The sequence below is a fragment of the Balaenoptera musculus genome, chromosome 10 (assembly GCF_009873245.2).
Source record: "Balaenoptera musculus isolate JJ_BM4_2016_0621 chromosome 10, mBalMus1.pri.v3, whole genome shotgun sequence".
Taxonomy (NCBI): domain Eukaryota; kingdom Metazoa; phylum Chordata; class Mammalia; order Artiodactyla; family Balaenopteridae; genus Balaenoptera; species Balaenoptera musculus.
This window is the reverse complement of record NC_045794.1, coordinates 87,368,751-87,384,925: the sequence shown is the minus strand read 5'-3', so window position 1 is coordinate 87,384,925 and position 16,175 is coordinate 87,368,751. Positions and strand designations below refer to the sequence as shown.

General features: G+C 40.7%; 1 protein-coding gene across 1 annotated transcript in view; it reads left to right on the top strand.

Moving 5' to 3' along the window:
- The window catches only part of ALDH1L2 (aldehyde dehydrogenase 1 family member L2), a 56,655-nt gene that overhangs the window by 550 nt on the left and 39,930 nt on the right, over positions 1-16,175 (top strand). The window contains exons 2-4 of the mRNA XM_036865571.1: positions 8,170-8,314; positions 12,776-13,010; positions 14,740-14,905. Coding sequence (XP_036721466.1) covers positions 8,170-8,314; positions 12,776-13,010; positions 14,740-14,905 — 546 coding nt within the window. The remainder of the gene's footprint in view (positions 1-8,169; positions 8,315-12,775; positions 13,011-14,739; positions 14,906-16,175) is intronic.

Below are 16,175 nucleotides of genomic sequence, written 5' to 3'. Positions count from 1 at the left end.
AAGTCAACCGGGTCCTCCTCCGCGGCCTGAGAGGTGTGAGCGCTCCCGACTGGCATGCAGGGCCCATTCAGAGAATGGCACTCCGAGCCGTTGACCGCAAGCTCATTATTCCTGAGCTGCAGGCGGCAAGATTTCTAGGATCACCAGGCGCTGCAGAAGCAGCCACCCTGGAACATTAGTAAACTATGGTGCAAAAACCTAGCCCTGGCCCAGCCCCGCGCCTTGGAATTGCATCAGCCTCTCCAGAAATGGAATGAAGGAGGACACGTTGCATGGGGCGCTGCCTTCAGCACTTCAGGGACCTGGGGAGAGATGCCTCCCTGCATCTAGGCAGACTCCAAGCTGTTTAGGGAAGAAAAAGTCCACCCCATGTACATCATCTCTTTTATAGGAAGTGCATGTTTGCTGTGTTATAAAAGAATTTGCTTTTTGATTCCTCTTCTCTGCCAAAGTCATATGCGCATGTGTACATATCCAGATGTAAAAAACTTGGAGCAGAGAGAAGTCTTGAGTAGCATCAAGAACTGGCCCAAAGTTGCATAAATGGAAAAGGTTTTGTCCCCCAGACAGCCACAAGTAATGAGAATTCACTTTATCCCATGCAGTCAGTTCTAGTTATTTTGGGAGTATTCACCTTTTTTTAAATAAGCAAAAAGAAACTTGCTCTGGCAGATATTTTGCTTGCTGTCCTATGCAGAGCTCTCGACTCCTCCTTAGCTTTCTCCTGCCACGTGGCACACGGGAATCTGGGTTGGATGGCACAGAGAAAAAGGGGCTTGTGCATGACTGTTTTATTGGCCTCCTCTGTCAACACCTTTCATTTAATTGTCTTTTTTTGGAGAGCAGAAGGGGTTCCTGAAGGATGAAAAAATGCCAATAGTGGGGTTACATAAGATTTCAGTAATAAAAGATGAACATCCCAGGTGGCAAATGGCATAAACAAAAACACCCTTGTGGGGAAGCACCAGGTATGGTCAGGGGTCAGGGGCCTGAGTCTATCTCTAGGAATACATTTGGGAGAGCAGTGCCATATGGCTGGGAAGAAGGCAGGTTCTTCAATGGTCAAAGGAAGACATGGAGTAATAAGTGAAGAATTTGGGATATTTTACTCCATAGAAAATGGAGATTCATCCTTTGGACCGTGTTCTATAAGAATTGTTCAAAATCAGACATGGCTGGTGGGAGCGTAAAATGGTACAGCTGCTTTGGAAAACTGACTTTTTTTTAATAAAATTAAACATAAACCCTTCAAATGACCCAGCAGTTGCCCTCATAGGTATTTACCCAAGAGAAATGAAAACTTATGTTCACACAAATACCTATTTATGGATGTTTACAAAGGGATTATTCATAGTCACCAATTTAAATGTCTTTCAGCTGGTGGCAGGATAAGCAAACTGTGGTATATCCATCCATATAGTGGAATCTTAACTCAGAAAAAAAAAAAAAAGGAATGGCCTACTGATATATACAACAACATGGATGAAACTCAAATATGTATGCTAAGTGTAAGAAGGCAGACTCAAAGGGCTGCATATGTATATGAGTCCATTTGTCTGACACTTTGGAAAGAGTAAACCTATAGTGATGGAAAAAAAGGCCAGTGGTTATCAGGGGCTGGAGATAGGGGGAGGAATTGACAGCAAAGGGACGGGAGGGAATTTGGGAGGATGATGGAACTGTTCTTTATCTTGATTGTAACAGTGGTTACATGACTGTGTGTTTGTCCAAACTCAGAGAATTTTACATTGAAAATGGTGTGTTCATTGTATGTAAATTGTACCTTCATATGAAAAAAATTTTTTTAAATCACACAGCGCTTTTGAGTTTGGTATTAAAGCAGAATGAAGGAGGAATGAAAAAAAAAATCTCTCAGAACTTAACAAAATCCAAGGAGGAAATAAGTTCGTAACACTTCCTGATATAATTAATTTTTCCATTCTCTGTCTTAAAGAAATGGACTTAGAAATATTTAATGATCTCAGCTTAATGATATGACTGGATCTCATTAACTAGTGCAACTATATATAGCAATAAGACCCTTTGTCAATTAGTTATCATTGTTCACTCCCAGTATCTTGCCTGGCTCACTGCTTCTTAATTTCTCCCGATGGTGGGAGCTATTTAGCCCTCATATTTATTTGGCACTCTGTTACTTAGCTGTTATTTCCTCTGCCAGTGTCTGGGACAAGCCTGGCTGATGCTCTGGATTCATAGCCTGGTTCCAGGACTTAGGGTTACTTTATGATCCAATTCAAGAGGCTGGACCTTTCCCTGCTTCTTGAAAGCAAGTACTGGCTTTATACCCTAGTTCTAGCAACCAGGTCCTTAACTTGTTTCCTTATTGCCTGACCCTCTGCTTTGGCATCTAATTTGATTTGATTTAGGACCTTCAGATTCAACTTCAAACCATATTAAATTGTGTATTATGTACTGAGCACTTCATCTAAATCCTGAAGAAATAATAATAATAATAATAGGTATCATGGATATAGGGCTTTGTATGCACCAGGCACTGTTATAAATGCTTTACATATACTCATTTAGTCTTCATAACATCTCAATGAAGTGGGTACTATTATAATGCCCGTTCTACGAATCGGGAAACTGAGACCCAGAGAAATTACATAATTTTTTTAGAGTCTCACAGCCAAAAAGGATAAAACAATAAACAAGAGGTAAATAGTCCCTGCTTTCAAGGAGTCCATAGATTAGAGGGACAAATGATTAAACTTGCCTTTAGGTAAAGGATAATAACGTAAGAGAAATACAAGTGGACAATGAAATATGAAAAGGCACTCAGCCAAACTAGGGCAGGGACTACTCTTGTGCCTTTAGCTTAGGGATCCCAAACAACCCCCCCCCCTGCCCTGAGGCCAAACAGGTAAGACAAATGTAGCATTTGGGCTGGAAGGAGTGAAAGACCACGTTCAGAGTTAAAGGGGGCAGCCCCTGCTCAGCTCCAGCCGACCGTTCCCACATGGGAATGTCGACCATGGTTGACAAACCTCCTGATTTTTAAAGAGAAGTCAGAAATTCAGCCTGCTAATGTGAAACCTCCTAAAAATCTTATCACAGTTCTTCTGCAGATGCTCTGTGGGCCAAATAAAATCCTCTTTGCCAGGCCACTGATTGCAGCCCCACCATGCACTGTGCCCAGAGCTTGGCAAATGCTCAAAACATGCTTGGTGAACAGATCTTGCGCACCATCAGGCACGATTTGGGGAACCATGTGCCGAATGGTCCATTAAGAGTTAGGCATCTCAGTGTCTCAGAAAAATTTATTTTGTTTTATTCTTTTGTGGGAAGGTCCTTTCTCCTTTCCAGTTCTCATTGGGAAAACTGCCAGTTCTCACAATTGCTAATGTGGACAGCTTTGACCTTATTTTACATCCTGCTCAGTTGGTTCTATTAAGGTAGCATCTGCTTCACAAAAGGGCTTCGGATCAGCACAGACTTAGCCCTGTGCCTTTAAGTTTTCCAGAGAAGACTGTGTGTATTTTTCTTTAAATCGTTGGAGCATAATCAGAGTCCATATTAACTTGCTTCCCGAAGAATTTCACCAAGATGTGGATAGCCTGGGAATGCAATATTTGATAGTTTAAGAAACAAAAGCTCTGTTCCCTGCAAAAGGCTCTTCTAATGCAGAAGGTTATCTCTAGAGAACCCCAAGATAACAGCACTTATCACCCGGATTTAGAAATGCTGTGGGTCACTTTATGCCCCCTTCTTCTGTCTCACCAATATAACAAGGCACTGAGAGTGCCTTAAAGTATGTTCTCTGGTCATCAGCCTAACCCTTTAATGAATGGTGCTGTTTCCCATGTCAGGACCACCATGATATTCCCTTAGGAAGTCTGATGGAACTATTTCCCATAATTGACCTGTCAAACTATCGCCAAATTTTCCTTTTAAAAAAGAAGGGTGCGGGGGGGGGGGGGGGAACGATCAACATAGGAAAGCCATAGAAGCACATCTGCTGAAGTGAAATAGATCTGAGTTTGAATCCTTCCTCTGCCCCTTATTAGCCCTGTCCGTGGACAGGTTACTTAACTTCCCCGAGCCCTATGTTTTCTCATTTGTAAAATGGATCACGGTAAGGCTTAAAGACATGATAAGGATTTGATACATTCTTTTTAATCGGTGAAAAAGGCTCAATACAGTGCCTGCCTCATGGTACACTCCAAGTAGGAAAGATCCATTATCATCATTTTTATTTACCTGGGTATTACTTGTGGTATAATAATGATACTAGCTGACATTTATTGAGCCTTTGTTATTGCCACGCACTGCACTAATACATTACATGCTTTATCCCACTAAATCCTCCTAACAACCTTATGAGATAGGTACTATTATTATTCAGATTTTAACTGATGAGGCTGAGCTCAAGATCGAACAGCTGGTGTTATAGAAAAACAATGGCACTGGGGTAATAACTAGATTAGAATCTCAGAGCTGCCACTAAGTAGTGATTTAACTCCAGACTGTGTCTTTTTTTTTTTTAATTTTTTTTTTAATACCATGCATTGTCTTTCTTTCTTTCTTTTTATTCACTTATTTTATTTTATTTTTGGCTGCGTTGGGTCCTCGCAGGGGTCACTCCTTGCCACGGCACGCAGGCCCCTCACTGCGGAGGCCCCTCCCGCTGCAGAGCATGGGCTCCAGGCGCGCAGGCTTCAGCAGTTGTGGCGCGTGGGCTCAGTAGTTGTGGTGCACGGGCTTAGTTGCTCCGCGGCATGTGGGATCCTCCCGGACCAGGGATGGAACCCGTGTGCCCTGCACTGGCAGGCGGATTCTTAACCACTGCACCACCAGGGAAGCCCCAGGCTGTATCTTAACCTCTCTTTGTTTTAATTTCTTCATCTGTAAAGCCATCTGTAAAATGGCTTATTAATGTCTGTCTCTTGGGAGTCATTGGGCAATCAAAATGAGGTAACATATATTAAATACCTGACACATACCAGGGTCTCGTTAAAATGTTTGCTATTACTTCCACCATTTTTTCCTGACCCTAACTCCCCAGGGCAAAATCTTTTTTGTAGGGGGCGGACACACACCCTGTACCGCAGAGATTCGCAGACTTTAGTGTGCCTGTCAGTCAATGGAGAGCTTGTTCAAATGCAGCTTCCTGGGCTAATAAGGTGCAGAGGCAGGATCCAAACTTCCTCATATGCTTTTGAGTTAGTGCCAGCGTCCTGAGGGTCTGACTCAGTAGGTCAGGGATGGGGCCCAGGAAACCACATTTTTAACATTTCCTCCCAGCTGATTCTGCCAACACGGGCAGTCAGTCCTCAGATCATACTTGGAGAAATAAGACTAAGGTGAAATATCCCAGTCCAGCTTTTTGGAATTATAATAACTGATTATAAATACTTAAAATCTTAAACTCTGAAATTTTTCTCACTGCTAGAAACTCACCTTTAAGGTTTCAGTTTTACCACTAAGCTCAGAAAGTGTTTCAGTGAATGTAGAATTTCCAGAGATACTGACATGGTTTCTTTAAACACTGTCTTTCTGGGGCAGTGTCGACTCTAGAATTGAACTCCCAATAACCAGATGACAGCTGAGAGCACATTACAGTTGAGTCACCTCATCCTCTTGGCTCTTGTATGTTTTAAGACTAATAATTTTAGAAGTCTTAAAATATTTGGTGTTGGTAATGGTACGAGGTAAAGCCAAATTTTGTAAGATAGCCAACACGTCAGTTCTATTTCAAGCAACAGCATTAATTATAGGATTTGAATATAGAATACTTACAGAACATTTTGATATTTTTGATGAGAGGAAATGAAATAGTCATGCATTATCTGCAGGCAAATTGTGCTGTTCTTACAGAGTTAATCTGTTTGTTTGCAAGAATCTATTAGACGTTGAAGCTCTAGGCTCTTTTGGGATAGAAACTTTGGCTGGCCATGGAAAAGAATTTTTATACCAAAACCTTAATTGTTTAATTATCAGCTCACAGGGAAGATGTGAACCCATACGCTTTTTTTTTTTTTTTTTTGGCTGCGTTGGGTCTTTGTTGCTGCACGCAGGCTTTTTCTAGTTGCGGCGAGCGGGGGCTACCCTTCATTGTGGTGCGCGGGCTTCTCATTGCGGTGGCTTCTCTTGTTGCGGAGCACAGGCTCTAGGTACGTGGGCTTTGGTAGTTGTGGCTCGTGGGCTCTAGAGCGCAGGCTCAGTAGTTGTGGCGCATGAGCTTTGTTGCTCTGGGGCATGTGGGATCTTCCCAGACCAGGGCTTGAACCCATGTCCCCTGCATTGGCAGGCGGATTCTTAACCACTGTGCCACCAGGGGTGGTCCCTGAACCTGTACGCTTTTAAGTTCATGCCTAAAAAGGGATGCCATCTATGCCCTTAAGAAAGTGGGAAATAAGGGAAAATTGTTTCCTCATAGTCAGATTTTAACAGTGAGGCTTTACTAATTTAGAATGACTTTCTGGAATATTAATGAATCCCATTGAGATTGAAGGAAAAATATTTTAAATCCAAATCCTGTGGAGATATATTCTAACGTGGAGGAATGAAAGATGGAAAGAACTCTGGGGAACTGGGGTTGGTTCTTTGCCAAGACGGGAAGCTCATAGGAGGTCGTGACCCTCTGATCACCTCCACATGCACAAGCCTGCATCTAGCCTGCTTCACCTGGTGGCTCTTCATCACCGTCTTAACAATCATCATGTCAACATGTTACCTTAAGCTTTGTGAAAAGGTTTCATCTTGGGAGAATTTACAGAAGGCATAATTGCTTAAAGACAGTCCTTAAAAACTTTAACTCCTTTAGTGCCACTCTTATCTATGTGGCGTTTATATTTATTGACAATCACTGCATTTTTGTGCATCAGTGTTAATGTTCTAAAAAAGGAGATGGAAGAGATGGGCAGTAGTGGCTCATTTTATTTTTAAGTACATTTGCGGGTTTTGGAGTCAGATGGCCCTGGATTCAAATCCTACCCCTCCCTTGTTTTGCTAGTATGACCTTGGAGATATACTTGATATTTCTAAGTCTTGGTTTCTTCATTCATAAAATGGTACAAAATGGGGGATAAGAAAACAGGATAGTTGTGAGGATTAAAATAAATGAAATTATGTGCAGGCCTCAATTCCTTATCTGAAATCTACGGGGCCAAATGTGGGGTTCAGAATTATTCACATTTGAGAAGGTCAATATGGTACGTAGGACCTTACACACAATTTACAGCAGGGTCTGGGATAGTATCTGTAATGAAGCACATTGACTTTTCTGCAGCAAAATACAATATACTATAAGTAAAGACTATAAGTGACATTATCAGTTCAGGTCAAGTTTGAAGCCAAATGACTGCATTAACTTATAAGAAACCTACAAGGACTATAAAGAACATTTCATTAGTTCAGTCCACGTCTTGAGACCAAATGAGTTTATGCCACTTACCAAGGATTTTAGAATTCTGGACCGTGTGAAAAAACACAGAATTGTCTAGTATATAGGAAAGCCTTTAAAACATTATTAAAGCTTTTATTTAAACAGTGCTTTGTGTCAGACACTGCATTAAGCCTAATGCATATTGTCATCTACCTTGATCAGAATTGTGTGAGTTGGTGTTATTCCAATTTTACAGATGAGGGGAAAAAAAGGCAAATGGAAGTTAGTTACTTGCTAAAGGTCACACAACTAATAAGGGGTGGGTGACACTAGGTTTGACCCTAGATAGTCTAGGATCTGCTTTTGACCCCTATGTTATACTAGATGTTAGCTCTTGGCCTCTTTTGGAGGTGGGCATAAAAAATTGCAGGGCATAAAAGCATTGTCATATTGAAATAGATCTTGCTCAGAATTACACCCCTTTTAACTATGAAACTTATGCTTATTTGTTAACATCTGGCCTCATTTCATCAAGGAGTTGAAATGCCTTGTAAAAATATATGCAATCCCAATGATTATAATGAATAATCAAGGGAGTTAGAGCAAAGGGAAAATGAGGAATACTTAGATGTGAAATTATTTTCACTACTATCTATATAGCATGTAGTCTGAGTTCAGTGTATGTCAATAACTATTTTACTGTGTAGATCTTTGAGCCTTTTGTAATGCTCAAGTCATCTTGTATGATTGAAAAAAGAGTGTTTATTATCCATATGTCTTCTATCCATACTAATACCTGTCACTGTTGAATTGTTTCGCAGGTTTATTTCAAAAACAAGCTGAAGGTGGCACTTATTGGTCAGAGCCTCTTTGGACAAGAAGTCTACAGCCACCTCTGCAAAGAGGGCCACCGAGTTGTGGGAGTGTTCACAGTTCCAGATAAGGATGGAAAAGCTGACCCACTGGGTGAGTGTATCTTGGAACAACTGGATCAAGGACTGCACTGGCCTCCACTCTGCCTGTTGAAAGCCTTCTCAGGCCAAGTCTATTTGTGTGGTGGATACAGACTCAGAAACTCTCCCTTCTCTGTGGGCCTCAAGACAAAGATGCAGGCCCCTATTGTACTAAGAGTTTCTCCACTTACCTCCATGGTAATCACCAGGTCCCTCAGAGGAATTTCCAAGCATGTGTTTTTCCTGAATTACACTTGTGACTTTCCAAAGGTGCTATGGGACATCTAGAATAATGTCTGTTGCAGAGGTGCCAATAGGAATGCAGGGAAGGCCACACCCAACAATAGCAATTGATGTGGGGTCATAAAGAATACATTTATCTCAGAACAAATTATAGCTATGACTGCTTGGTTATTAAGGTAGGTAAAGAAAATAGCCATCCTCAGAGCAAACCTACAGCATGATTCTGATTTTCACACTATAGTTATGTTGAAAAAGAGTGCAAGAAACAGTCTACAGGTAGGGAATAAGAACTAGCATCTAGAAATCGTGACTTATGACTTGAATCTTTATAAATCACTGGTATGGTGCAATATATTGGTTGGGAAACAATATCTGTGATATACCTAAAATTTTACTTTTCTTTCTTGGAGGAATCAGCTCTGGGGTTTATTCTAGTTCTTGTTACTGGGGTGATTGGATGAAGGCAGTCAAAAGGTACAAACTTCCCATTATAAGATAAATAAGGACTAGGGATGTAGTGTACAGCATGATAAATATAATTCACACTGCTGTACATTATATATGAAAGTTGTTAAGAAAGTAAATTCCTAGAGTTCTCAACACAGGGGAAAATTTGTTTCTTTTTCTTTAATTTTGTATCTATGTGAGAGAATGGATGCTCACTAAACTTATTGTGATAATCATTTCATGATGTATGTAAGTCACATCATTATGCTGTACACCTTAAACTTACACAGTGTTGTATATCAATTATATCTCAGTAAAACTGGAAGAAAAAAAAAAGAGTCAAGCTAAAAAAGAGTTGGGCCAAGAACACATATGCACGTGGATTTAACCACTTGATTTAGAAATTATTCGTGTTTCAGAAAAAGATTAGCTCTACCTGGGAAATTCTGAGGGAATCTGCCTCATGAATTCATACCTGGCCCCAAGGGCAGAAGGGGACAGATGCCCATCACTGGGACTACCTGTCTCATCATTAACTACCTGTCTCATCATTATCTATTCCCACCAGCTTTGTGTGGGGGATGTTTGGAAAGACTTATATTTGGGGTATCAGATTGGCTGTTGAATCAGGAGGACCTCAAATAATATTAGCTTAAATAAGACAGAAGTCCCTTTCTCAAGTTTGGATTGACCATCACAGCTGTTGTGGCAGCCAGGTATTTATCACAATGAAGGCTGCTTCTGTTTGTTGTCTTGACGTTATCAACACTGGGCTTCCATCTTATGGTCCAAGGTAGTGGCTTCAGCCCCCACTATCAACTCTGCATTCCAGCAAGCAGAAAGGGCAAGATGGGAAGCAGAGCGCAAGCCTTTATTAAGGGCATAATCCAGAAGTTTTACATATTACTCCCACTTGTATCCTGTTGGCTAGAACTTAGTCATAGGCCAAATCTATTTGCAGAACAGGCTGAGAAATACAGATTTTATTTGGGGTGGCCATGTGTTCAGCTAAAGTGTTCAGCTAAAGTAGAGGAATCCTTGGTAAGGGAGGAAAGGGGGCAACTAAGAGTCTCTACCATGTACATGAACTTCAGAAGAATTGCAAACATGTGACTCTTACACCTCCTTTCAGAGTGTTTCCTGGGAAATAAACTTTTCCCTGGTACCTGGTCCCAGCATATGATTAACAGTGTATGTTCTAGAATCATGAAACTAGTTCTGACTCTGCCACTTGATAGCTGTGTGACCCTGGACAAGTCACTTAAACTCATTAAGCTTAGTTCAGTGATACCCATCTCACATGGATTAAATGAGATAACGTATGTAAAGTGCTCAGCACGGCACCTGATTCATAAAAAGGATCAATAATGACAGCGGCGATTTTTGTTGTCGGTATAGTCAACTAGAGCAACAAAAAATAGTCCTGGGGCAGCCAAAAATCAATATGGGGGAGCAACACCTGAATGGCTCAAGCTTGTCTCGGTGGAGTGGATCTTTCAAATGAAGACTTCTAAGTCTCTTCCACCCCATTTTTCTTTCCCAGTCTAACCTTTCACAATTTTCTCCCAATTTCACCACACTTTTTTCACCACCATTTACCCATTTTCCTATCATCTGACATTTTGTTTTGTTCACAGCTTTTTGAACAATTTTAGGAACATTTACATTTTGTAAACATTATTATACTGGTCTCTCAGATTCTCCCAAATGGATTGACTAAAGCGTCACCTTGAAGGCCAAGGCCATTTTAGGACTTGTTAGGCTTTGGCCTTTAGGCTTCGTGGGCGCATCATCCCCTCCAGAGTCTATGGATGTTGATGATTAGATGGGGAGAAAGGAAAGGAAGCCAGAGCATGCAGGTAAAATGCCTTCTGGATATTGCTGAAAATGTAGTTTCTTTGTGTTATTGATGGAGAATAAACATATATATACTTAATATATGTAAGGTATATAGTTAGTAAAAGTGCTCTTTTATTATGGAAAAAACGGGCTTGTGCTGTCTGTACTTTGGAGGGCCATTCCATTTCACACACAGGTAGAATGGAGTCATTCCTTTCAGAAGGGACAACATTTCCTGAGCAAAGAGCCTGGGATCTGCTTCCATAGGGCAAACCCTTATGGGGAGCATGGATTCTCCACTCTTGGCCTCTCACCTCCACTAACTTATCTTATGGGTGAATTTAGGAGGAGGAACTAGACAGACGCAGCTCAACTCAGCCACTTTTGAAACCACACTCCTCCTCAGATGGGACTCGAACCCAGCGACACCTCGGACTAGGACTTGAACCACAATCCCTGACCTAGGAGGGGACTTGAACCCACTGTCTTTTCATTGAAACCGCTTACCTGGTGTCAGGACTTACTGAAGCTCAGGTTCTTTTGTCTCAGCACAGAAAGAGTTCAGGGTGAGGCAAAGTGGCAGGCAAAGACTGAGTTTATTAGCATAGGAGGCTTGAGAGATACAAGCAGGCCGGCAAGGGAGCACAGCCCCAAGAACAAAGAGGGCTACTTTTTTTTTTTAATGTTTATGTATTTATTTGGCAGCACTGCTTGAGGCGCAGGGGATCTTCGTTGCCGTGTACGGGACCTTCTTTGCGGCATGCGGGATCTTTAGTTGTGGCACACATGCGGGATCTATAGTTCCCTGACCAGGGATCGAACCCGGGCCCCCTGCATTGGGAGCACGAGTCTTAACCACTGGACCACCAGGGAAGTCCCCAGAGGGCTACATTTTTATAGTCAAAGAAAAAATGGGAGGGGAGAAGACCACCTTCTTCCTCATTTTGTGTAGATGTCAAGGCTTACATCATTAGTTCCTCCTTTGACCCTACATGGTCTAACCGGGACTGTCATGGCTCTATTTAAATCATATGCATATTAGCAAAAGGGTGGTAACATATACTAAAATATGGTAATTTGTCTCAGGTTTCGGTATAATGTCCCCTTCCACCTAGTTTCTTTCCCCTTTCATCTGTATACCTGTCTTGGCTACATGCAAGAATGCAGTTTTTCTCAGGGTCTGTTATCTTATAGACCTCCCAAGGCCGAATGTAGGCTTATACCTGTTTTTCTGTGGTATTGGCCTAAGTAAGTCTGTTTAGTTTCAAAATGTTCTGATTGTTGCTTAGCTGCCCGATGGTCTGGGCATTTTCTGGTTGGTGTCTAGCTTATGGTGATCTCCTGAAGTCTCTCTCTATCTATCTTCCCCTAGTGGGATTTCTAGCTGTGTAACTATCTTATTCTATCCCTATCACTTTCTCCATTTATCTTTTGAGATCTGCCTGTTTGGCGGGGAGAGTGTTCCAGTCTACAGTTTGCCCTGTGATAAAAGGGACTCCCCCCCAGGAAACAGGTGTGGGAAGGGAATCAAGGTTTTCCATCTGTACCAGAGGCTACGTCTAATTGGGGTGGTGATGTTTTGGCACTTGACTCCAAATCTTAAGAAACAAACAAGCAAATGTCCTTTAAATGGCTGTATCAGTAATAAAGGCACAATTTTGATCTATAAAAGAAGCAGCTTCAGTTAAAATCTCAAAACGTTGTCTAGCCACAAACTTCTGAGTTGAAACATATTATGCCTTAAACATATAGATAAAAATCACATTAGAAAAATGGATGCATCTTGATAAAATTGTATCATGTCAAATCCTGGTCAGAATCTAAATTGTTCTTTATCATGTTTTATTTGTAAATGTTTCATGAAATTACAATGTGTGGATCCATAGTAATACAAAATTATGGCTAAAACTTTTTTGATGAAAATAATCTTCTCTTTCATGCTCAGCTTTGGCTGCAGAGAAAAATGGGACCCCTGTGTTCAAGTTCCCTAGATGGAGAGTCAAGGGCAAGACCATAAAGGAAGTGGCGGAGGCCTACAGATCCGTGGGTGCTGAGCTAAACGTGCTTCCCTTCTGCACACAGTTCATCCCCATGGATGTAATTGACAGCCCTAAACATGGTTCCATCATTTATCACCCGTCTGTCCTTCCCAGACACAGAGGAGCCTCTGCTATCAACTGGTGAGATTTTTTAAAATAACCAAGATGGGCCCATTTCCATTGCTTGTAATCTTTCTGTGTTTTACCTAGGTGATCAAGGAACTAGGTATGCTTGAACAATTGTGAGGTCCCGACTGATTGCTACTGTTGCACAAACTCCCCTGAGATCTAGAGGTACTGCATAAGCCAGAACAGCGTTTCCCAAGAATAATCTATGGAGTATTGGCTCTATCAGATGTAACTAGGTATTGAGCAGGCAAAGGTCCTGTGGTCAGACAAGTTTGGTTTATGCTGGATTTCTTTATCTCAGGACTTAGAGATTTTAATATGTGCTTTAATGTGGGCATCATAATCTCCAAGAGGAAATCTGAGTACAAGGTGTTCCCACACTTATTTGGCCGTAGAACTTTTTTTTGCATAGAATGTCTCAAGTACATTTCAGGAAATGCTGAATTACCTGAAATTATCTTTCTCATGGTGTGACTTCCCCCATTCTACTTTAAGCCTCTTGAGGGGAAAAAGGACTCTGGTCTAACATTTTTACTGCCGTATGTCCCAGTATCAAGAACACTGCCTGGTATACTGTAGGTGCCCAGTCCTATAGGTATACTATACTGTGGGTCAAGGTGGGCCTTTCCCACCTTCTCTACCTTTTCTCCTTTACCTGCACATCTGTCTCTTACCTGCACAGCTGTCTCTTAGTGTCAAGTTATCAGATAGGCAGAAAATCTATACTTAGTTTAAAGGTGGTAAAAAAGCATTTCATTGTATTTTAAGACCAATTACATGAATTGATTTCTTTTTTGCTCTTGTAAATTGTACTATAGTAGATATCTTTGTCCTTAAACATGTATTTTTCTCTCAATTCACATTGCTTGCACATGCAGAATCATTGGGTCAAAATACATGAATATTTTCAAGGCTCTTAGATAACACAATGCCAATTAATTCCTCAATATTTCTGAAAAGAGTGGTTGATTGACTGGTTGGTTGATTGATTTAGGTCTTGCTTGATTAGTAGCTCAGAGAGGTAAAAATGATTAGCTGGAGAGCATGGCTGACCTACCAGTTCATACTCTGTCTATATCAGCCTGCTCGCTGATATTCTTTTATGTTGTATTTCCATATATCTGGTTTACTGTATGTATTATAAGGTCTGTAGGGCCAGCATTTCCTCTTAGGCTAGATTTATAGAATACAAAATACAAATAGTTGAATTAATCAACCATCTTTTACTACAATTTATAGCTAATCTAGAACTAATTCCAGCTGTAAGTGATGCTTGTACCTGAATTACACAACCTAAATTAATAATCAGTTCTCCTTTTCACATTGCACTGATCATCTTCTGTTTTATCTTCCATTATCTTATTCTGCCTAATACAGGGTCAGGTACGATGTAGGAACTGGACATGGGTGGGCAAAATTACTTGATGCTGCAGTAGCAAGCCGACACCTGGGAATCAGTGAGGGGTAGTACTGATGGTCTCTAACGCCTTTTTGAGTAGACTATAAAGTCATTAGCATGTGTTAACAAGAAAGACTACAGAGATGAGGATGTATAAAGTAGCAGTACCATTAAGTTCTGCTTTTTATGAGTGTTTACATCTCCCAGCTCTGCTGTAATTTTCACAGTAGTTTCATTCACTGTCTATTTTCCATTGTAAACACCTCGTACTTTAATGTCACTAATTTATCACCTTATGATACAGTTAACCAACATTTTAAGTTGAAACTCTTCTTTTCCCAGGACTCTAATCATGGGAGATAAGAAAGCTGGGTTTTCTGTTTTCTGGGCTGATGATGGTTTAGACACAGGACCCATCCTTCTCCAGAGGTCGTGTGATGTCGAACCCAATGATACAGTGGATGCACTTTATAATCGATTTCTTTTTCCTGAAGGAATCAAGGCCATGGTCAGTATATTTATGCTATCAAGGAGAATTTAGTAAAGCTTTAAAGTTTTTCTTTTATTGAGAATTTGCTCCTGTGAATTTGTACTAAAAATAAAAAACCCCAAAATAAAATTAGATTTTATATTTGCCAGTAGCATGGTATTTTGAGGGTGGAAATCTGCACTTTAGAATTTCTTAGTCTATGAATCTGACTTGTTCTTCTGAGAACAGTGATCAAGGGGATAAAGTAGTAATCAAACTCCTTCATTCATTTTACCAAATATTTGAATCTCCAACCCTGTTTATAATGACTAATTGTAAAGAAGCGGCAGAATCTTAAGAAATTTTGATATGTAATTTGGGCTTTCTTCAAAAACATTTAAAATCAGTCTATGTAAAAGGGTGAAATTTAACACTGTTTTATTTGTTCAGATATGCTCTGGATTAAAGGCTCGAAACATGTGCACCACAAAGAAAAAATATATTAACCTGTAAAAACGTTGAAAGATAATTTCAATGTCATTTAATGTCTTCTGTAGTTTGATATGGTGGAAGTACAACACAGAGTGGACAGTAAGATGATATAAAGAGCAGCCATTGATTTAGGAGAGAGGAGAGCAGTGCTTTGTACCATTTAACGATTAAAAGAGTAGTTCTCGTGCTACCACTTATTTGTTGTATAATAGGCAGGTCACTTAGCCTCTTTAGCCTTGGTTTCCTCATCTATAAAATGTGGATAATACTGCCTGACTTACAGGGTTGTTGTGAAAATTGAATGACGTTTGTGTAAAGCATCTGGCACACAGGAGGTGCTCAAAATGACCATTATAATCAAAATAGTATTTTGTGTGTTCAGTAGCATTCGAGCAAGCCTGTATCCTGTACCTGGTGATATTATAGCCAGAAATAGGTGGAATGAATGAGCTGTAAACTTGGCCCTGTTCCCAGGTGGCTCCCACCACATGCTCTTGTGGAGGTTGGAGTACTTAGCTGTGAGTACTTAGAGAGAAAACTGAGAACCTGAGCTCACATAGGTCTCCCAGTGAAGGAGAGAGGCTCTCAACTCAAGGTAAACATAAACGTGGCATGGAAGGGGATGTAGGACACATCCCAAAGGCAATCAAACTCATGGACAGTTTTAATTGTTTTTTTTATTCCAGGTGTCCTAAGCTAGAAAGCCAGTTGAATTCCTTAAATATGACTTTCTAGAATCATCATGATGAGCAGAAACAACCCACAATGACTTATTTTACAATTATATTCCTGAAATTTCCATTGAAACACCAAGGGG